The sequence below is a fragment of the Acinonyx jubatus genome, chromosome B3, assembly GCF_027475565.1.
Source record: "Acinonyx jubatus isolate Ajub_Pintada_27869175 chromosome B3, VMU_Ajub_asm_v1.0, whole genome shotgun sequence".
NCBI classification, from domain to species: Eukaryota; Metazoa; Chordata; class Mammalia; order Carnivora; family Felidae; genus Acinonyx; species Acinonyx jubatus.
In genome coordinates, this window is record NC_069386.1 from 30,743,592 (window position 1) to 30,765,618 (window position 22,027).

The 22,027-nt window shown below is 56.0% G+C and overlaps 2 protein-coding genes across 4 annotated transcripts; both read right to left on the reverse strand.

The window, feature by feature from the left end:
* Positions 1-342: 342 nt before the first annotated feature.
* CPLX3 (complexin 3) lies at positions 343-5,217 on the reverse strand. Its single transcript, XM_027067780.2, has 3 exons — positions 4,935-5,217; positions 3,670-3,757; positions 343-1,975 (listed from the first exon to the last, which is right to left on the reverse strand). The coding sequence occupies exons 1-3, from the start codon at positions 5,096-5,098 to the stop codon at positions 1,751-1,753; spliced, it is 477 nt and encodes a 158-aa protein (XP_026923581.1). The 5' UTR covers positions 5,099-5,217; the 3' UTR covers positions 343-1,750.
* Positions 5,218-5,361: 144 nt separating this feature from the next.
* On the reverse strand, positions 5,362-21,872 carry LMAN1L (lectin, mannose binding 1 like). Of its 3 annotated transcripts, XR_008299036.1 has the most exons (14): positions 17,637-21,872; positions 14,675-14,829; positions 14,448-14,555; positions 14,299-14,357; positions 12,863-12,962; positions 12,348-12,468; positions 11,460-11,515; positions 10,726-10,858; positions 10,271-10,422; positions 9,077-9,144; positions 8,101-8,224; positions 7,348-7,475; positions 6,110-6,295; positions 5,362-5,931 (listed from the first exon to the last, which is right to left on the reverse strand). XR_008299036.1 is itself a non-coding variant. In XM_027067781.2 (13 exons), the coding sequence occupies exons 1-13, from the start codon at positions 17,950-17,952 to the stop codon at positions 6,163-6,165; spliced, it is 1,650 nt and encodes a 549-aa protein (XP_026923582.1). In that variant the 5' UTR covers positions 17,953-21,872; the 3' UTR covers positions 6,007-6,162. The 3 variants fall into 3 exon arrangements, 2 of the variants coding, with proteins under 2 accessions (XP_026923582.1, XP_053079692.1); XM_027067781.2 differs by lacking the exon at positions 5,362-5,931 and having other exon boundaries at positions 6,007-6,292; XM_053223717.1 differs by lacking the exon at positions 5,362-5,931 and having other exon boundaries at positions 6,007-6,295.
* Between the last annotated feature and the right edge of the window lie 155 nt (positions 21,873-22,027).

Genomic DNA, 22,027 nt, shown 5'->3' on the forward strand with positions numbered 1-22,027 from the left:
CCCCCACCCCCCTAATTCCTCATCCTCCCTTTCTTCTCTCTCTCCCACCTGCTTCTCCCCACATTACCTACTGAACAGGTTTTATGTTTCTTGTCCTTATTTTACAAAGGACACCTAATGGAAACTGCCCTTGAAACCAAACCCTCAGACGGCTGTTCAGTCTCTGAATCTTGACTAGCTTCCCCACGGGCTGGTGCAAGCAGGGACACCTGGGGTTAGCCTGTAGCATGTTGGGGCTCAGGCCCCTTGGGCGGTCTGCTTGTGGGGCCTCCTGGTTGGTTTCCTGGACCCCCCACAAGTAAGTAGCATGAGATTTGGGCTCCTCATTTCTTTGTTAAGGAATGAGTTGTCATTTATTGATGGTCTACCATGTGCCAAAGGCTTTCCAGACGGCTTTAAAACATGTATTGTTTAGGGAGGCGGTAGTTCTTCATGTCACAGCAGGGACAATAGGCTCTGAGAGGGAAAGGGGCCTACTCTAAGTCACACAGCAGTGCCAGGACTGGAAAGCGGTTGCCCTGCCTTCTTTTTGTTATACCTTCCATCTCCGAGGTGAGAAGGGGGTATAGGCGCAGGCGCCAGAGACAGCTGTGATTGAGCCACAGCCCCTCCTGTGGTTCCAAGTAGTGGCCCGGAGGCCTGACCTTCTCTGGGTGCATCCCCATCCGGCTGGCTGCCACATCCTCCTCAAAGCCCAGACCTATTCTGGCCCCGGGCTGGACTTGGTGCTTGGGCAGTGTGGGGACCCCGCTCTTGCCCAGGGCCCCCAGAGGGTAGAGCTTGCTGGCATTCCTATGAAGCTATGGTTGAGGAGGGTTGTGGGGCTGTGAACCCCAAGACTCCTGGAGGTCCATAAGAAGTGGGAGGATAGGTACATCTTTTCAAATTTTTATTTTTCGCTGAGCGGAGAGAAGAGATCCAGCTATGGAATCCGGAGAGAGTTCTATGGGAACAGAACAGAAATTGCCTGGGCCTGGGTCCAGAAAAGGCCTAGAGCCGCCTGGGCTACCGTTCAGTGCCAGCTTCGTCCTTGGCGCTCGGCCCCTCACACAGCATCGCTCAGCTCCTGAGAGCCAGAGCCCACAGTACAACGGCAGCCACTAGAGGCTACAGCTACAGCTGCTGTCCTGCCCAAGGAGTGGTGTGGGGTTGGCTCCGAAGGCCAGGGAGGCCAAGCCAGAAAGTCTTAGAAATTAGCCAGTCCATCGCCATTTTAGAGATGGTGAAATGAGACCCAGAAAGAGCAGTGGCTTCCAAGGAGAATGAACGTGGAGGCTCAACCTTGGGCCTCTTGTCTCCTGAGGGTATCTGCCCACAGACCCTGTGTATGTGCGTCTGTGCCAGGGTGTGCCAGGGTGTGCCAGGATGCAGCTGTGGCATACGCCTCGGCACATGCCACAGCTTCTATGTCCCTCTGTGGGTCTCTCTATGAGTGATCCTGTGTGCAGGAACTTAGGGCAATGGCCAGAGAGGGATGGGCCTATTCCTACAATCTTAGGAGGCCTCTCCAGGCTGAGTAGAGAGGGTGGGTCCTGAGGAGAAGGGTGAGGAATGGGGACTTTGTTCCTAGTGGAAAGAGAAAGACCAGAAGGCAGACTTGGGCCACAGATAGGAAGGGTCCTGAGCTAGCATGGGACAGGGGGAACAAAACTAAGATGGGGTATGGGTCCCTGAACACTGGGACATGCTCTTAGCCCTCATGTGGGCCCAGCCCTCTGGTCACCCCAGCGGGCAGCCCCAGAGGAAGTAGTCACATGATGTAGCACTTCTCAGCTGATTGCTTGAGGTCCCCCAATGTGGCCTGGGCCTTGTCCTTGAGTGAGCCGAGGTCTAGGCCAGGGAGACTGGCCAACTGCCCGAGGACGGAGGCCTTCTCCTCCTCCTCCTCTGTGTCCTCCTCAATCATCTTGGCCAGCTCCCGGGGCAGCTCCACGTCTCCACCTGCCATCTGAATCTGGCTCTCATCTGTCTCGTTCTGAAGGGAAGAGGGGAGGGTGGAGTGTGGTTGGAGGTCCATGAAGACCCAGAGTTGAAGGGACAGGGAGGAGGCCTGGACTGGGCTCCCAGCCCCTAGATTCTCGAGCCGCATGAGAACTCACTCTGGTGAGTTCAGCCACCCACTCCCCCACCCCCATCCCAGGATCAAGCTTTTGACACTTGGACATGGAGACCTTGCACTTTTATACCACCTTACTTCACTCTGAGATATTGAAGACACCAGCATAGTGAATAAAGCAAAATGAAAATACTTAGGAGTCAAACTGTGCTAATCAGCCAAGTCACATGCTGACTATCATTAACTACACTGGAGGACGTTACTGATATTCAAAATATCAGTATTTTGACTGACATTCAAAATGTATGGCTGACATTCAAAATAACCCTGTGAGGTGGGTATTTTTATCTGTATTTTACAAGTAAGGAAATTGAGGTGCAGTTTAAGTAAATTACTCAAGTAAGCAACTTGGGCAAGGTCACACAACTAGGAAGCACAGACGCTCGTTTTAAACCTACATCATGGATTCCAACATCTGTGCTCTCTTTGCACAACACCTACTGACTGCCATTGCATTTCTCTTTCCCTTTGGGAACCCTGGGGCTTTCCACTTTATGTCCTACTCAGTTACCGCCAAGTCTTCCCTCTTCTACTAGACTCAGAGTTTCCTGGTGGCAGGAGTTGTTTCTCTTAATGTGGCTCGTGCAAGCATTTGAGGAATGACTCCATTCCTGGTTGGGTTTTTTTTTTTTTTTTTTTTTTTTTATGACTCCATTCTTAGCTGGGTTTAACTCAGTAGCTTTCTAGGCTTTCTGGAGTGGTTTTCTCTCTGAGAGACTTCAAGAAGGCTGGTGCTCTGTGGAACGTCAGAGGCAGCCAGGGGATCAGTAAACATTTGTTGAATGAGTGAATGTAATGTTCACATGTCTGATCTATCAATTCAAGTGGAAGATTCTAGGCACTGGGAGTAGCTTGTGCCTCAGTTCTCTCCTTAGGCAACACTTACATGCCCATGTACTGCTGTAGTGCCTATGGGAGACGTCTTCCTGGCTGCTTGGCCAACCAAGGGGCATTTTGCTCTCTGCAGACAGACACCACACCCTGGAAGCCAGCCAGGAGTCCTGGAGCAAGCTGAGGTTCAGTATTCACAGGCTTGAGCTCTGACCCCAGCTCCATTACTAGCTGGTTGTATGGCCTTGACAAGTCCCTCAACCTCTCTGAGTCTCAGTTTCCTTATTTGTAGTGTGGGTGATAGCTACCTGGAAGTGTTATTGAGGGGTTACATAAGGGCATGAAGGTCAAGGGCCTGGCACACAGAGGGTGTGCATTCTCTACCCCACCCCACCCTCCATGGGTGTTCAGGAGCTCGGAGTGTACTCAACCCTGGGGTAAAATCTACTGCCTTCCACTTCTTCATCTGCCTGGGCTTGACTGGGGGTTGGGAGAGTGGTAGGTGGGGGAGAGAAGGGGCCTGAACTGGCTCCAGAAACACAAACCTATCAGCCGTGGGAAGACTGGGCTTTGAGTCCGAGAACGAAGGATCCAACCAAGAACTCGTCTCTATGAGTTTTAGGAGCTGAAAGTTGTGGTGCCCAGCTGTGCTGGGAGAAAGAGTGGGGAGCCCCAAGCTCAGAATCCCAGATGTACCTGCCAGCCCAGGCTCGTAAGCTTACCTTGGGCAGTCGGTATTTATCTCGGAAGTGGCTCCGCAGCGTGGCCCGCTCTGCCTTCCTCTGCGTGAACTGCGCATCCCGCTCCATCCTGCGGGGGCACCGGGGCGGAGTCATCTCAAGGGCTGAGAGAATGGGCGGGGTCTGCGAGGAAAGGGCCGGCGGGGTCTCCGTGTCCCGGCGCCGACCGCTTTGCTCCAGCCCGTTAGCCTGTGTGTCTGACCTGGCGGGCCTCTGTCAGTCTTTGCTGCCTCTCTCCCCATCATAACTGTCCTTTGTTGCCTCTGCACCGGCCACTGGACTATGGGGCTGGAGAGTCAGCTGGTCTGGCTCACTCTGCAGACCCTAATGGGTACCTCTCGCGGCCTCCAACTCCGTCTGTCTTTTCCCTTCCTGATAGATTGTGTCTTGTGGGGGAAAGTATTCGGGGCAGACTTGGGTTTGCGTCCTGGCTGCACTACCACTTTCGGTATGTCTTTGGATAAGTCACTTATTTTCCTCTTTTGCAACTTACAAAAAAACTGTTATCAGGAGTAAGCAAAATAATAGCTAATATTTAATGATGTACTATGTTCCAGGCACTGTGCTATGAAGTTAACATGCGTTAAATAATTTAATTCTTATACATATATAAGGCATGCTTTATGATTACCATCACCATTTTACAGAAGAGGAAACTGAGGCACAGAAAGGTTTAAGTAACTGGCTTAAAGTCATCTAGCTAAACAGACACAAAACCTGGATCTAAACCTAAGCAACCTAACTCTGGGGTCCAGCTCCTTATCCCACCCCAGCTGCCTCTCTGTCCCAGCACTGCCTGCACACAAGAAGACACTGACGCTCAGTATCTATGAGTGCCCCATCTCAAGATCTGTCTCCGTGATTTTGAGCCCCCTCAGATTCATTACTTTTCTCGGAGCCTCAGGCTTAGAGGAGCTCCAGTTGGAAGATGCAGACGGTTAGGACCAGATCGGATTAAGGGATTACTTGTTTCGTCAGAAATGCACGTGCCCCCACCCCATCCCAGGTCCCTATTGCCCCTGCCCCCACTCCCTCTGAGCCCTGAGTGCGAAGCTGGGGCCGGGTCCTGGGTCTGAGATGGGGCGGCTCTGGGGGCAGCCTAGAAAGCACAACCCAGCCTCCTACCGCATCTAGAAAAGTAGGGTGAGAGGGCTCGGGGTCTGAAACCGCCCTAGAGGTGGGCCAGGTAGCTGGAGGGGGTGGGGGTGGGGGGAAGGTCGTTGGAGCCAGGAAGGGATCCCACTCACTTCTCTTCCACCAGTTGCTTCTGATACTCCTCATACTCTTCTCGGCTCATGCCTTGCGCTTCGGCCGCCGATTTGTCCCCGTCCCCCTTGTCCTCGCCGCCCCCCAGGCTCCCGGTGAGGTTCTTCAGCTGGCCGCCCACCATAGTCTTCACCATGAACGCCATGGTCTTCGCTGGCCCTGGCACCGGGCGCCGGGCGCCAGGCACGTCCGCACCTACTTCAGCACTAGGTCTCGCGGACAGCTCCTGCCGCCGGCCCGCGCCCCACGGTCTGAGCCTCCCGCCGCCCGCCCCCGCCCAGGCCCGCCCCCACCTCCCCAAACCCCTCCTCACGGGGGGCGGGGGGCATGCACGGGGCTGAGGAGGCTGGACCACGTGCCCGCTCCGCACTCCCGCCTCCCCCACGTGCCTCCTTCAACGCCAAGCTCCGCCTGGGCATTGCTAACAACGGATTAGGGCCTGCGCGGGGTGGGGTCGCTCCCCAGGGAAAGGGGCTGCACTGATGCGCGTCCAGAACCCTGTTTCCTACTCTCCCCCCACTTCCTCCTCTCCCAGGTCGCTGATAGCCAGGATTTCAGCTGGTAGATCCAAGTGGCAGCAAGGGGCAAAGATCCAGCCCTGGGCCCTACACCATCCTCCCCACCCCGCTGCCCCAGCAGCTGCCCAAAGAGCTGGACGCTGGGAAAGGGAGACCAGAAAGCGGGAATCCCAGTTATGTCTCCATGGGTTGCCTCAGAGTTCTCCCTCATATGCCAGCTCTGCTGACCCCTAGAGTTACAGGAAGTGGGGAGGGAGAGAGTTGTTCATGGTGATGCTGGCTGGGCTGGGCCAAGAGGGGCACCTGGAGATTCCACTCTTTGTTCTGGGGACAGAATTACCACAGTTGTGACTCCCTCTCGATCCACAGTCCAGGGCTCGAGGCTTGTGGGGTATCTGGTCTTTTGGCAATCAGACCAGTCCTTGATGTCCTTGCCCGCTTGGAGCCCACTCCCAGCTACCTATCCAGAGAAGGTGAAAGCCTTCAGAGAAATTAAGGTAAAGCCAGAAGGTAAATGAGCATATCAAACAAAACGTGGGGAGATGGAAATCACCTTTAATAAGATTGGAGCTACCCAAAAGCTAAGGTGTGGGCAGGAGCTGGGCACCCAGAAGGAGAAGTACGGGCCAAACCCTCACCCCCTGGACACCATCCACTTCCTGGGGAGATTCCTTCAGGGCTTTGAGGTGAGTCATGCGTGTATGCTGGAGGAGAGAGGCTGCCTCCTCAGAATCCCCAGGGCGCCAGGAATGCGTGGTGCAGGACACAGAGGAGGGCTGCCTGTGGACAAACAGTCCTGAAGGCTCTTGTCCAGCTCCTGCCTACTGCCAGGGAAAGGAGAAGAAGGTTGCTTGGATCTCTTCCTTCAGGGCTCTTGAGACCAGGCTTCTACATTCACCTCTCTACCATCTCTCCATTACAGCCTCCCTTGTTCTAAGACCTTCTATGGCTCCCTTCGCCTGCCCCATCAGGACCAGACTCTTTCCTTGGCATTCAAGGCCTGTCTAGGTGGCTCCAGCCTTATGGCCACCATCGAACTCGTACATAATGCATAAGCTTGTCATCATTTCCACTTGGTACCTTTGCTATTTTTACCTGGAGGCTGTCCCTCCTTCTACTCTGCTTTTAAAGCTCAGCATGCTTCACTCCTCCAGGAGCATCCCAGACCACACTGATTCTTCTTGTCTTGACATTCCACCAATAAGGACTGTCAGTCCGATTTCTGAGCACCTTAGCACACTCACCATCTCTAAATGTTTCATTCATTCAACAGACACCCTTCAAGCAGAATTAGTGACCTCCTTTTTATTCTCTTTTAAATTCTCTTTGCCCAGTTTCACAAACTGGTCCCACCTTTTGCTTTGACACTGAACTTGACACTTTTTCTCCAGAATATTGTGCTTTTTTTCATGCTTCCATGCCTTTTCTTATCCTGTTCCTCTGTATTGATGCCTTTACTTATCTTGTCAGGCTAGAAAACTCCTAGTTATCTTGACCCACATCCAATGTCCCTTCTAGTCAATTCCTTGATCTCCCTAAGCTGGGTCAAGTGCTTTTTCCCATACTGTTACAGCCCCTGAGCTCCCTGCCATTGTGGCACTGACCAGATAGGGTGTGACTATCAGTTACTCATCGGTTTCTCACATTAGCAAGTGAGTTTTGTGAGGGCAGGACTTAGATGGGACAAGCGGTTGAGCAGGCGGCCAGTAGAGCTTGTTGGAAAAATGGGTCCTAGCCTGGGTGCTGCTCCTTGCCCCTGGTAGACCAGGCATGTTACCCCTGGGCCTCAGTGCCCCATGTCTCCAATCGAATGGCTATGACCCAGAATCAAGAGATGTCAAGTAGTATAGCATGTCTCAGTCATGGGAAGACCCACCTGAAGTGCACGTAACAGAAGAAGCCTATAGTCTGAATGAGGAGGAAGAACAAGAAGATGCTGGGCCGCAGGCACGAGGAGGCTCCTGGGGGTTGGCCAGGTGGGCGGCGGTTCTTGGCTGCCGCTTTCTGAAAGGGGACATTCTAAGGTCCTGGATCGGCTTCTTACCCAGAAGGAAAAAGGGGACCTGGAATCTGGGCCATGTGTGGGCTCTATTTCCCTCCCCCAGGCTTGGGGCACCCTGGTTCTCATCCAGGGAGCTTGGAGAGGAAGCTACTTCCCCAACCCTAGCTCCCCTGGCTCCATCTGTGGGGACGGCTGGGAAGGCCTGGGGCCAGGGATCACCAGGGGTCTGAAGGCTCTAGAGATGAGAAAGAAATAGAGTGAAAGACAAGGTGATGGTGAGGGCCAAGGTAGGAGCAAGATGGGCCAGGGACACAGGGAAGAGAAGGTTCCACCATCGATCTCTAGTACTGCCATTTCCCTTCTGGTCACTGAAGGGGTTGGACCAAATGGTCCCCAGGGCCCTGCTGCCATTGAGAGTCTGTGGGACTCTCCAGAGTGCAAAGAGGGCAGAGAGAAGGTGAGATCGGTATCACAGACACAGGCACAGATACAGGTGTGCCTGTCAGCAGTCCCGGGAGGGGAGTACAAGGGCAGAAGGGGCCTGGGGACGCAGAAGTGCTGGAAGAAGGGGGCTGAGCCAGAACCTCAAGGATGGGGCCCCCATGGCACCCCTTCCTTCCCCCTTACCAGTGGGCCCCGAAGGTCCTTCTGCAGGAGGCCCAGGATCTGGGCCAGCTCTGAGAAATGATGCTTGGTGCCCACAGGCAGATAGAAGAGCTGGGCTTTTGAGACCACGTGGGCAGCTGCATCCCTGGTGGGGGGTGGAAACCAAGGGAGATGACTCATTATCTCTTCTGGTTGCACCCAGGCCTCCTAACCATTTCTCACAATCCCTAACAGCAGCACCTGGTGGGAAACAGGCACCATCCATAGGGCTCCTTCTTAGGGGCTGGTCTTACCCCAAACCTTCTTCCTATATCCTCAGACAGCTTTGGCTCAGAGAAGGGTCTTCCTAACGTTGTCTGTTTCAACTCCAGGCTCCCTGGGCTTTGTTTTCCATCCCCAGGCCCCAGGGGATTTGGTTCATCTCCCTCTTCCCATCTTCCCATCCCCAAGCATCTAGATGTGGGTGAGGGACCCAGAATCCAGCACCCAGCCTGAAGCTTCCCTGCTCTGTAGCATCAGTGTGACTTCCCTGTCCCCAGAGCCCCATGGGTAGCTCCCTGGGCTTGGCCTAGGGTGGGGTGCTGGGAGGCTGGAGGGGGGCAAAAAGAAGTCAGGGACTGCCCTCTTCAGCTCGGCCTGATCTTGGTTATGGTTCCTCCAAGAACGCCATCAAAACATCCCCTCATTCCAGGAGCTGTCCCTGAAGGAAGGCTCAGATTTACTAACTCTCCCTGGGGAGGGGGTTTGTGTCCCTCCCCAGGGAGAGTTACTTTTAAATTAGGATTTTCAAAACTTTAAACTTGATTCAATTAAATTCAGGTCAACTGGACAGACTTAACTCTGCCCCCGCCCCTCCCTGTGTGCCAGGCTTTGTGCTGGATGCTCAGGAAGTGAGGAAAGGAATAGGGGGCCAATGGAGGAACTTGAGGCTGAGCAAGTGGGTGGAGCCGGACTTCTCTGCCCCTCCCCCAGAACCCCTCCTCGCAGGTGCCCTTACCTCATCTCTTGCAGGTCCTGGAGCAGAGTCCTCTGTCCACGGAGCAGGGCGCTGACCTTGGCAGAATCCTGCAGCAGGGCCAGCCTGTTCTCCAGGGCCCAGGCCACAGCCCTTCTCTTCTCAGAGTCTACCTTCCCGAGGACACTGTAGCCCTCTTCCTTCTGGAACGCCTTACCACCTCACCTGGCCCTTCCTCAGTTTGGATATTATCTGACACGTTGAGTTTATCCCCTGTGCATCTGGGCTTCTGGATTCCCCCTCTTCTCAAATCCCTCCCCCTGAGGGTCATGGGCTTCCTCCCCCTTTCAGAAGTGGTTCTGCCCTTAAAGGAGGCAGAGGCCCAGTCCAGTCTTCTACCTACCGCCCCCCTCTCCCCGACCCCAACCGTAGGGCACAGTCCAGGATGGGGCCAGTGCCGAGCAACTCTCAATGCTTAGGCCTCTGTCTCGGTGAGTGGCCTGGAGAAGTGGCTGCCCCTCTCTGGGGTGGAGAGAATCTGGCAGCAAGAGTTCTGGGCCTGGAAGTAGGATCATAGAGGCCTAGCCTTGGAGTGTGGCCCCGTCCCCACTCCCCCACTCCAGCAGCCCAGCCTCAGCTGCTCTGGCCTGAGGACACGAGATGTAAACCCTGAGCTGCCAGAGCCCAGCAAAACCCACAGGAGCCGCCGGCCTCTGCTGCCTGGCATCTAACAGCTTGACTGAGTTCAGCTCTCGGGCCCCAGGCTGGGCGTGCCACGGGGCATGACTGTTTGGAAGAGAAGCCAGGATGGCAGTGGAGATAAAAACGAGGATTCTGGTGCGTCTGAGCATTAAGCAAGCCGTATGGGAACCAAATCACATGTGGAGCTACATGTAAATTAGCACCCAGTCTATTTCTGGTGCTTGTCTACAGACCCGTGTCCAAATACCTGGCATCTCCTCTCCCCAGCCCCGGCCGCGTGGATCCGTGGGCATTTGCTCGTGCAGGGCTACCCTCCTGTATGCTCCCCTGCCTGGCAGGTCTACCCCCTCCTGCAACCTGCAGCACTGCACCCCTGCCCTCCAGGGCAGACCTTGGGGGAGACTAGATCCTAAGTATAGTGCTTGATCCTCTTTCTGGACAGAGGGAGCTCACCGGTGCCAGGAACCCAGTGGCTAGGGAGCTTGCTTTTCCAGGCCTGCAGGCAGGGCCTTGGGTGCCCAAGGGGCCACTCACCCAGGCTCCCTCAGGCCTGGCATGGCCTGGGGTCCCCAGGTGCTTCTTCCACTGCCTCTCGGCCTGGGCCAACTGTCTGGAGAGACCCTGGAGAGCCTGCAGGATCTGGCGGTGTCTGCCCAGCGTCTCTTCCAGGCCAAGGATCCTTTTTCCTGGAGATTGGGGCAGAGCTGGGCCAGGTAGCCCACTGCAGTGGGGTAGCAGATCCTATCTTTGGGGCTTATTGGAGAGGAGGGGCAGAAAGACATGGCTTCTGCCTCCAGCTCTCCCCCAGAAAGTTGTGTCTGGGTGGTGGGGTGGGGATTGGACAGAGCCTGGGCCCCGGGGTCTGCTAGATATGGCCTCCTCGAATCTTCGTCTCCCGATTGGTTAAAGCACTCCTGATTCCAAGGGAAGAGGATCCTGTGATGCTCAAATGGACCCCTACTTCCCCTGCCTGCTCCCTGGGTCCCTACCCTCTTCCTGGACTTCGGAGCTCAGCTTTGGGATCACATCCTCCCTGGCGCCCAGGGCCAGCCTTGCCCGAAGCCCTTCCAGCTGCTTCACCAGCCGGAGCTGCTCCATCTCCAGAAAGGGCGGTGGGGGAGGCTGGAGGAAGAAGACCAAACTCAGGCCTGAGACCCCTGGGAGAGCTGTGGGTGAGGGGAGCCTTCCCACAGGGCCTCCACAAGTCCAGTCCCGCTCCCGGACCAAACACGCATCCCACCCAGGGAAGAAGCACCCCGGCCACCAAGCCCTGCGGTTTCAGGCTCTGCTGCTGCCGATCCCCCACGCTTATGTCTCCAGCTGCCGCCCAGGCCCCAGCGGCTCGCCCAGGACTCAGACCTTTGTGCTGCTCCTCCACTCAGCTACTCTCTCTGCCCTTTCAAGCTCATGCCTTCCAGGTGGCTTTCCCTGCTCCCCTGGCTGGTCAGGACCCGTCCTCTGTGCTCCCACAGCCCCCTGACGGCCTGGGAGGTGCTTCAGGAACGGGGCCTAGCTCTAGGTCACCTCTGGCCCCCCGCACTGCCCAGCACAAGGCCTGGTCTGAGCAACTCAGAGAGAGAGAAAGAGAGGGAGAGATCAGTAGAGATAGCGGCTTGAATGACAGGGCTGAATACATCATGACATAGAAGCATCCGGGGCAGGAAGGGGTCCCTGGACTGTCTCCCCCAGCAATCCCTGAAGGCTGACCCAGGGGTGGCATCACCTTTGGATCCGGCTCACTCAGACTGAAGGTCAGGAAGGACAGGATGTCATGGTCATCTGGAAGGGGGGGCAGAGAAGGGAAGGTAAGACCCCCGCTCTTGCCCAGCAGCCCACTCACTCAGCCCTCACCCCCCCGCCCCCCGGCTCTATTATATTCCAGGCAGGCAGGAGATCTGGGTGACTCTGGGCCTCTCTAACCTTCGTCTCGCTCACTTCATGGGAAAGGTGTGAGGGGCAGACAAGCAGATGGGTGGACTGTGAGGGTTGACCCACACGCAGAGCCAAGGGTGAGCCCACACTGAGTGGGAAAACTGGACGGTCCTGGGCTACAGCCATGGCAACAGAATGAGTGACACCCTCAGGCCCCAGAGTGGCAGAAGCAATCATAGGACGGCCACCTCCTCATCATGGCTCTGAGACCGTGTCACTTTCCTCCTTGGAAACCTTCCACTGCTCCCTAGTGCTCAGAGTCTAAAGACTAAAGTCCGAGCCTTCAAGAACTCCCACCCTCAAACTGCACCCTGCTTGCCAGCTGTGGGTCCCTCCGTGGACTCTTCATTATGTTACACCCCTTTGTGGTTTCCTCAATGTCCTCATGGCTGTCCCTCTTCTACTTGCCCCACAGTTCCCAGCTTGGGGCACTTATGGGGCCATCACTGGAATAAAAGCTTCTTGTGCTTTATCCTATTTGAGACTTTCAGCAACTCTGCAAGGCAGACATGACCTTGCCCCGATGGTAACAGAGGCCCAGAGAGGGCTCATGACTTGCCCAGACCACACAGAGAGGAAGTGGCTGGCCCCACACCCAGAGCTCTTTGGAAGGTGTGCTCAGGATGTTTCATTAGGTACCATTCCTCTGCTCTCACCTGCTCAGAAGGAAGGCCCTCACCTGCCAGGGTGCCAGTGGCTGCCGAGACCCCAAAGAAACCTCCAGGAGCCAAAAGCAGTGGACCCACGTCAACACAGACCTCATCTAAGTCGTTGGGAGTGAGGCCACTGTTCAAGGACACCTGAGGGGCACAGAGGAGTGAGCCCCTCGCGGTTGGAACCCCCCACCTCTCCCCTGATCCCGGCAGCGGGTTGTCATCCTCACCTTTGATTCACTGGCTTCCCTGGGTTCTAAAGGTGGGCAAGCGGCCACCCAGCTTGGTGTCAGCATGGCATGGAGGGGCACGCTTGCCTGGTCTCATGCTAGCCCTCGTCAGTATGTGCTCTGGGATTAGGAGTCTGTGCAGGGAGGAGGGTCCCGTGTGGGTGCCACCTGTATGTGTTGGGCCCCTGTGTGGTGTCACAGGCACGGGTGTGTTGGGACCATGGGCACTCACATAGCAACTCTCTAGCTCTGAGTGCTATAGTTTGCACTCCCTGCCCAGAGAATCTGAGAAAGCAGGAAGGGCTACTCACCCGCAGCCTCTGCCCCCAGTAGGTGATCCGAACTCTGAGGGGGTTCGGCAGGTTGCGGAAGTCCCGGCGGCAGGAGCCCAGCACCCCGCTGGCTGCATCCCTGTGGGCACTTGGAGTTCAGCCAGGCCACACAGGACGCAAGGCCTAGACAGTGGGGGTCGTCCCAGGGGCCTTTCTGCCCAGGCCTACAGCACGCCCCCACCCCCCCGCCCCACGGGTCACTTGGGATGGAACGTGTCCCTGTTGTCTAGCATGAGTCTCCCTTGCTTCTTTAGCAGGAGAGAGGGGAGCTGGAAAGCAAGCCTTGCCTGGCAGAAGACGCCAGGGCCTTCCTGTGACTCTTCCCTAGGGGGACAGAGCCTGGAGCAGCACTGGAGCTCTGCCCTCAACCCCCCAGGCCCACCACCTCCCCCATTGTCCCCCCCCACCCCCCCAGACTCCTAATTCCCCTGTGCCTCTGGGGAGGGCTTCTCTTTCCTCTTTTTTCTGCCAGGCTCAGACTGCAGCAGGACAGACTCAGGACAGAGGACGGGAGCCACGTTCTGTGGGCCCGAGAGGTCCCAGGTTTCTCTGGGCACACAGACAGACAGCGCTTCCACCTGCGGCTAAGAGGGAGGCCACACAGAGCAGGGAGAAGCCAGCTCTGCGATTTGCACTCTAACTGTGTGACCTTGGGCAAATGACCACATCTTTCCAAACCCGAGCTCCCCCGTCTTTAAAATGAGGATAATAATTGGAACTAGCTCATAACATTGTTATGAGGGTTAGCTAAGACAATGAATGTAAAGTGCTTGGCGCTGTGCCCCGCAGACAGGTAAGCTCTACTCCATAAATGCTAGCAATTATTCTAATTGTTATGAGCTAAGGGATGCATGCTGGGAGACACTGATGACGGGCCTGGGTGGGATGGGAAGCCTCGTCATCGTCATCGGGGAGAAAGGGAAGGCTCTGGCAGGCAGGCGGCTGGCTCGGGAAGGGCGGGGACCATCTGACCTCAAAGCTCAGCTCTGCGAACGGCTGTGTGACCTTGGGCCATTCACTCCACCTCTCTGGGCCTCAATGCCCTCATCTGTAGTTGGGGACTAATGATCTCCCCTTCTCAAGAGTGTTGCTGATCAGATGAGACGGTGTGAGTGGCAACACTCAGTGCAGGCTACGCCCTGTGTCGTTTCACGTCCCGCCCCCCAACCTGGGGCGTTAGGTTGAATGAATTGAGGACTCAGTGGCGCAGTTCCTAGGAAGAGCACGCAGACTCTGGTCCCTGTCCTGGAGGAGGCACAGGTGGGACAAGCGAGAGGCGGTTCCAGGGCAGCAGCCATCAGCTCAGATGAGTCCCCGTCAGAGGCTGGGGCAGGGCTTGTGTACACAGTGTGGGTCACCGCTGAGGCCCTTGGGGCCCAGGAATGGGGTAGGGATGTGTCCGGACAGGCCCTTACCCACGCGGCTCGTAGCGAGTGTGCGCATCACTGGCCAGTACACGGATGATGGGGCTGTTCTGCATGGGAGGTGACGAGCAGCCTGAGCCGTGGGCACGGGGTGGAGGGGGAGGGGGAAGGAGGGGAGGGGACAGGAGATCACTACTCACCTGGGTATCCTCGGTGGAGGAGTCGAAGAGGATCCCGATGCCGTCCCACGAGGCCAGCCCCTCCAGGACAGAGCCTACTTGGCCCCTGCCCCGGGTGTACCACACGGCCTGTGGGTCCCCAGCTGCTCAGCCCGGGGGGGGGGGGGGCTGCAGGACACTGAACCTCGGGCTCACCACCCACCTCCCTGACTCACCCCCTCTGCCGGGTGTGGTTTGGGGCCACTCACCATGCCCTGGGCTCCCCGCCGCCCTGGCCCGGTCACCCTCATCTGCACATGCACCTCCCAGGCAGAGAAGGGGACAGGGGCCCTGCTCCACACGGCGCCGCTGCAGTTCTGCATGGATGGGGCCAGCCGCACTGCCTCCAGGCCCAGTATGGCATCTGTGGACGGGGGCAGCTCAGGGCCAGGGCCCCACCATCCCCTACGCCCCCAGCAATCTCTGTCACTGGCCTGGGCTGGGCTCTGGGGTAGGAAGGAAGTAACATCAAGGCTTGCCATTAAGAGGTGGGCAGTCAGACGCAGGAGAAGTGGGACACGGAGCCCAGCAGGGCTGGCAGGGCCTTTGCCAGGGGGCGGATGCCTTCTCACATAAGCCTCACCACAAATCCGTGCCGCCTGCTTTTCTAAGACCCCACCTGACACATGAAGAAACTGAGGCTCAGAGAAGTTAAGGAACTGAGTGGATTGGAACTCAGCTCCATCTGATTCCATAGCTTTGAATGGCACAGGTCCACTTCCCTGTGGAGTTTTTTTTTGTTTTGTTTTGTTTCGTTAAAAAAAAAATTTTTTTTTACCTTTATTTATTTTTGAGAGACAGAGAGACAGAGCCCAAGTGGGGAGGGGCAGAGAAAGAGGGAGACAGAATCCAAAGCAGGCCCCAGGCTCTGAGCTGTCAGCACAGAGCCCGACGCGGGGCTCAAACTCACGGACCGTGAGATCATGACCTGAGCCGAGGTTGGACGCTCAACCGACTGAGCCACCCAGGCTCCCCACATGTGGAGTTTTTTTTCGATAAATACAGTATGATAGCGTAAATGTATTTTCTCTTTCTTAGGATTTTCTTAATAACATTTTCCTTTCTTCTCTGGCTTACTTTATACCGAATATAATACATACAACATAAAAAAAAAACGTGTTACTCCACGGTCTATGTTATTGGTAAGGCTTTGGTCGACATCAGGTTGTTAGCGGTTAAGCTCTGGGGAAGCCGGGTTATTATTATGCTCGAATTTTCCACTGTGTGTGGGGTCGGCGCCCCTAACCCCTGCGTTGTTCGGGTGTCAGCTGTAACACGTTTCTCCAACAAGAGACATTTGCGTCCACACCTTTCTGTTTCTCAGGGGAGGAAACAGTCCCCATGAGGGAAAAGGACATGCCCGAGGCCACCAGACACAGGAGAGTACTTTGCGAGAACAACCATGTTGGGGTTTAGGACTCCAGGCTGTGGAAGCATGGAGAGACTCCAGCGTGGCCCATTGAGGTGGGGGTGCGGGGTGGGGCTCCGGGTGCAGGTCCCCAGGGGGCATTCCAAGGTGAGGAAAGCCTGAAAGCAAAGGTGACAACTGGCTGACAGGACTGTGAGGAAAGGGAGTGTGTGTGAGAGAGAATTCACAGAGGCCGGGGGGTGGGGGAGGCAAAGGAAAGGGGAGAGAAACTGAGGCAGGTTTGGCAGGAATCAGAGGGGAGATCAGAGGCTTCACCCCAGCTGGCTCCCCACCCCTCTGGTGCCAGCCTGGAACCTGGCCCAAGGCCCAGTCCCTGCCAGGACTTTCCGGAGACTGCTAATCCAGGCTGTTTGCTCAGCAAAGGCCAGGGTTGGGGGCAGGGAGGCTCAGAGGCTGCAAGGCCAGGAGTCCTGGGGGGCCTTAGAAGCCACCACTGCCTCCGAAGTGACTTGTGGGAGGCAAGGATTGCCCACTGTATACTACACTTACGCATTCAGCTCTATGTGGATCGTTCATGAGGCCTCACCCCAAAGTGTGGGCTCCCTGAGTCTGACTCAGCCCTGTGTCTCTGGCCTGGGCACAGAGGGGCATGGTGGTAGAATTCTGGCAAAAGGATGAGTGAATGAGTGAGTGAAGGAATGAATGAATGGACGGTAAGCATATCACTGCGTGATCTTGGAGAATGTGCCTCTGCTCCCCGCTGTGGTCTGTGACACGCCAGACTTGACAAGGCCCCCGGCAGTGAGTGCTGTACAGGCCCTGCCATCCTAGGCTTGAGGCAGGGCCTGGCTTGGTGCTGTGAGAATCAGCCCCTTCCTTTGTTTACCTCCTGTGCCTCTGTGAGGGAAGATTGGGCCAAGACCCAATCAGAAATCATGCCGTTCTCAGAACTTACATCTCACAGACACAGAAATACATAACAAATCCGCTTTCTCTTTTTGCTTTGCCTGCTAGGTGGCTCTGAACCAGATCCATGGCCCAACTCTGAAGGGTGGGCAGACCTCACAGCATATTTTGGCCACAAGCCCTGTTCCTGGATTCATTTCATGCCTCCGGCCCTAACCCTAAGTCTCATTCTTCTTGCTCATTCCTAATTTAAGCTCCTCTCTACTGCATAGGTCCTTGTAAGTCCTCAAAAATCCTTAATGAACAAGATCAAGTAGAAGACAGACTCCTTGTAGGTCTGGGTTTGGAAGTTCCTGAAGTTAAGATGCTCTCGTGCCTGCTTCCACCCAGCACACACACAGGGCAGAGCTGGTGCCCTCTCTGGCAAAGCAGCTGGCCGCGAGGGTGCCTCCCTTCAGGCAGTCCCCCCGTTCTCGTGGGCAGCAAGGAGCAGGGAGAAGGGAGGTTGGTGCTGGTCCCAGCTGCTTTGCGTCTGCGTGTCTGGGACTCAGCACGTGAGCATGTGTGTGTTTACGGGTCCAAGGGGCAGAGGAAGGAGAGGGGGTCCAAGGAGAGGCAAAAGGAAAAGAGAGAAATCCTAGGGCAGAGAACGAGAGAGGCAGAGAGGAGAAACGGAGACCGGTAGATGGGGTGGGATTGTGGTGGGTGGAACTGGAGACAAGCCTGGGAGGGGTCCCGGGGCGAAGGTCCTGCCTGCCCCAGGCCTGGCCCCGCCTTGGGCAGAGGCTGGTACCGGCAGGCCCGCTCTTCCCCAAGTCACAGCCACCCAGAGCTGGTCAGCCCCTCCAGCACTATGAGGGACCCTGGGCATGGCTGGTCCCCACCCCACCCCTCACCTCCATGATGGCTCCAGAAGGGTATTCCAGCCCCAGGCAATGCCAGTCTTGGTCCTTTGAAGCTGAGCTTATACTCAAACCTTCTCTGAGGAGGACTGGCCCCCACGGGGTTGTGGGGGCCCACGAGCAGGAGGAGGAGAAGGCAGAACAAGGGATCAGGGCCCCTGATCACCAGCATTGTGAAGGGAACTGGTGTCTGGGCCCCTGAGTGGAGCCGCAGCTGGGAGGCCAGGGGAGGGGCCCTGGGGACGGGCCAGGTGGGGAGGAGCTGGTTTCTGTTGGCACTCCCCTCTCTCCCTTCAGCCCCAACAGACATCCTGTTCCTTCTAGGCCTCACCTCAGGCCTAGCCCCTTCCTCATCTCCAGCCTGACCCCTGACCTGTCGCCCACCTGGCTCTGCCCCATTCCTGGGCCCTGGCCATCTTTCCACCTCTCTTCAGCTCCGGCAGCCGTAAGGCCTCAGGGATCATGAGGACAGGCCTCAGCCCTCAGCAGCCCTGGCCTCTCCCCTTGCTCAGGACGGGCCTCCACATCCTGCCTGCTTCCCACAGCTAGGTGCCCCGACTATCTGGTCATCATCCTGCCAACCCCGGACTTCCCCGTCCTGCTCGCTCCGCTGTGGTGCCCAGCTCTGTCCCACATTCCCAAACACACATGCCTCCGGGCAGCCCGGTTTCCTCAACACGCAAATGACACGAAGAGAAGAAAGGGAGTCTTAACAGACAGAGCAAATAAATGCCATGTGTGGACTTGTTTGGAGCCTAATTTTAACCTACCAACTGGGGGGGAAAAACGAGACTGTTGGGGAATCCGAACAATGAATGCTTGATTAAATTAAGGAATTATTGTTAAAGATTTTAGGCGTGATCATGGTATTGTGGTCACGGTTTTTAAAAAAGGGTTTTGTCTCTTAGAGAAACGTACCAAAGCTGTACAAACGAAGTGATAAAATGTCTAGGGTTTGCTTCCAAGTGTCCCAGAGTTTGGGGGCAACGGGGTGTGGAGGGCACAGGACTGGTCTGGAGCTACTGTTCACGTGGGATGGTGAGGATGTGGGGGTTCATTACAGTCTTCTCCCTACTGCATATGTTTATGTGATTATATCCATACTAAAAATGTTTTTGAAAAGAAATCCTATATTTCAAATCTTTTCACACCAATAAATGTTCGTTTTCCTGAGTGGCTCATTTGCCAAGAATTCTGGCTAGCTGAAGTTTTACTGTGCTTTGTAAGTTCCCAGTAGGATGGAGTTACCGAAGCTCTACCAATTAATTAAAATCAAGGCTGTAAATGGAAAATTTTAGGACATGCTAAAGGCAAACCTTCATTTCTCAACAGTAAGTAAGCCCTCAGCCGCCTCCCCCCCGCTCGCCCCTCACCTCCATGGCCATGCTGCGGAAAGGCAGGCCCCAGTCTGGTCCTGCTCCCTCGCCTGTCACTCAGTCCCCTTCTGGCTCCGGCCCCCACTGCCCCATGAAAACCACTCCAGCAGGCCTGACGGTGACCCTGTTCTTTGTTTCTAGTGCATACTTCTCAACCTGTCTCTGCCATGAGGGATGATGTGAACATCTGCTTCCTTGTCTCCCCTCCCCTGTGCTCTGAGAAGCCTCCTCGTGCTCCGCAGGACTCCCCTACCTCTGACGGCCCCCTTAGCTGCTCCTTTGTCACTGCTCTTCCTGCCTGGCCCCACACACCGGGGCTCCCTGTGTTTGCACCTCTCTTCACTCTCCACGTGCTCCCTGGCCAAGTTCACCTGCGTCCACGGCTTCTAGCCATGGATCCCCAAACCTCTTACAGTCAACCCGGCTTCTCCCAGAGCCTCAGGCCTGAATGAATGTCTAACTCTGCAGGGGACCTCTCTGCTTGGATGTCACAAAGGCCCCCAGACAACATGTCCAAATGAAACTCGTGTTCTCCAGCCTCTGGCCCATCCTGGTCCAGGGCTAGGGTCTCATGGATGGCAACCCCCACCTTGTCAAGCCTGAGCAAGCTCTTCAATTTGTTCTTGCTACTCTTATATTGCCTTACCTGATCCTCTAATCCCCAAACCTTTTCTTTATCTGTACAATGGGGCCCCGAGAGTCGACTGCGAGACGATATGTCTAATGTGCTTAGAACACAGGGCCTGGCAGACACTGAGCACTCAGCTCAGTAAAACGTCAGCTGTGTTCACCTTCCTTCCACCTCCTATGGCTTCCCCAGTCCAGGCCACCACCAGTCCCCTCCTGCCTGGCCACCATGGCCTCCTCGCTGTCTCCCTGTCCCCCCTCTGGACGCTCCCACCCCCAGGGCCAGATTATAACCAGAATTATTTTTCTAAAATGCAGATCTGACCACACCACTCCTTGCTTGTCCCTGAACACAATTGCTCCTGGCCACCATACCAACTCCTGGTATGAAGTTAAATTCATGGGGCCTGCAAAGCCAGGTGGGCCTGGGCCCTGTTCTCTCTCCAGACTTACTTCCTCCCAAAAGACCTTCATTGGCTCCTTGGGCCCAGCCACGCTGAAGCACGTCATCTGGCCAGGGCACCTCAGCACCTTGGCCTGGGCAGTGCCCCTCATTTGCCAGAAACACCTCATTCTCTGTCCCTGCCTGACCTCTGCATGTCTGAGAAGCCACCTAACGCCTCTCGCCTCCTCCACCTCACCAGACCTCTGGGCACCAAGTTGAGCCTGAGTGGGATCCCTATTAGTCACGAACAACTTGAGGGTAAGAACTCCATTTTGCCCGTCTATGATACGCCAGCATCCAGCACAGAGCGGAAGAGAAGGATGGGAAAAAAGAAAGGAGGGAACAAAAAAGCCATAAACCAAGAGAGAGAAAGGAAGTAAGGAAGGGATGGGGAGGACTCATACCACCAGGCGGAAAGCTTGGGAGCACCTGGCTACCTGGGCCTGCGTTCCCGCAGCCCATCATCTGCTGGACACTGCCCCTTCCTGCCCCTCCCTGCTTCCTGCTCCTGATCCCGTGGCCCATTGCAGGTTTCTGAACCCGAGCCAACGGTCAAATGTGCCTCCAGTGAAGTCAGGTTGGGAGCTTGACATTGGCCGTGGTGAGAGTACGCCACGGGGATCAGCAAACTCCAAACCAGAACTCCCTGCCATGCCACCCGGGGTCTGATTATTATTGTCACCGGGGCGTCGCCCATGGGTCCCTCTGTCCTTCATCAGGACACGGGCTCCCATTGCAGGCACACGCCCTTGTGCTCTAAGGAAGGCTCCCCTTCGATCATCACCATCCCTGCACCTCTATCTTCTCTGTCTGCTCAGCACATGGGTGCGGCCAGAAGGTAAATGTCATTTCCTTTGGCATCGGATCTGCCCACGCCTCTGCCTCCTTCCAATCTTCTACCTCATCCTCTTTCCTCTTCTTACAGCTGGATCTCCCAAAACTGGCGACCTTCCCACATCGCTCGCACCCTCCTCTAGTGAGGCCTCAAATCTGTACCCCTGCAAACTCAGGTTTTGCTGAAGTCACCGGCAACCTCCTCATGGCTAACACCGGCAGCGGGCTCCGGTCTTCTGGGAAGAGGGGACCTGCTGGCTTGTCGCTCACCTGTCACAGGGCACTCTGCTGCCTTCCTCTCTGTATCTGGCCTGGTCAGCCTCCTCTCCTAGGCCTTTGAATGTTAAGCGCTCCCCCAGGCATGGTCCTGGGACCTCTTCTGCACGTCCTCCCACAGTGACCTCCTCCTTGTCCATGGCTTTAGATCCAAGCCACACGCTGATAATTCTCAGATTCCCCTCTCCAGCCTCTGGGTTCCAACAACTTGCTCATTGCCTCTTGGCAGTTCACAGGCACGCCTGAAACTCAGCACGTCCTGAACAGAACTCAAGATGTTTCCTCCAGAAGAGGAGTCTCCTGGTGCACCCCCCACCCCCAGCCATCCTGCTTATCAGGGGTCACAGTGGCTCCTCTCCCTCCTTCGCCTACATTATGAATCCATTGGCAAGTTCGCTCAGCTTTCCCTTATATCCCTCTGGAGGCCATCCACTCCCACCGTCCTCTCCTACACTGATCAGTCCTCACTGTGCTCCCTGGAACTTCACCAGGAGCTCAGAACTGTCACGGGCTCCCCGTGGCTCTCAGTGTGATAAAAGCCAAACCCTTGCCCCAGCCTCCCTGTCCACCTCAAGGCTCACCGCCCATCTTCACCATCTTCCCGGAGACCTCAGAACAAGCTATCCTGCCTCCTGTCCCAGCCTCTCTTCCTGGAATGCTGCTGCCCACCCCCCCCCCACCCCCCCACCTCCTGATCATCCTTCTGATCTCAGCTTACGTGCTGCCCCTTCCGGGAAGCCCTTCCTGACCTACAGACAAGATCTGACCCCCACGTTATACATGTCTTTTTCCATAGCACGCTATCAGTTTGTAGTTGTCTGAGTGAT

Excerpts from the sequence above, each read along its gene's own strand:
- CPLX3 (XM_027067780.2), bottom strand. The coding sequence starts at position 5,098 with ATGGCGTTCATGGTGAAGACTATGGTGGGCGGCCAGCTGAAGAACCTC. Across the intron at positions 3,758-4,934 it reads AAGCAACTGGTGGAAGAGAA|GATGGAGCGGGATGCGCAGT; the intron begins GTGAGTGGGATC and ends GTGCCCCCGCAG. Across the intron at positions 1,976-3,669 it reads ATAAATACCGACTGCCCAAG|AACGAGACAGATGAGAGCCA; the intron begins GTAAGCTTACGA and ends TCTTCCCTTCAG.
- LMAN1L (XM_053223717.1), bottom strand. The coding sequence starts at position 17,952 with ATGTCTGTTGGGGCTGAAGGGAGAGAGGGGAGTGCCAACAGAAACCAG. Across the intron at positions 10,859-11,459 it reads TGAGTGAGCCGGATCCAAAG|CCTCCCCCACCGCCCTTTCT; the intron begins GTGATGCCACCC and ends TTCTTCCTCCAG. Across the intron at positions 6,296-7,347 it reads TTCTGTTACGTGCACTTCAG|TAGGCAGGAGCTGGACAAGA; the intron begins GTGGGTCTTCCC and ends TTTCCCTGGCAG.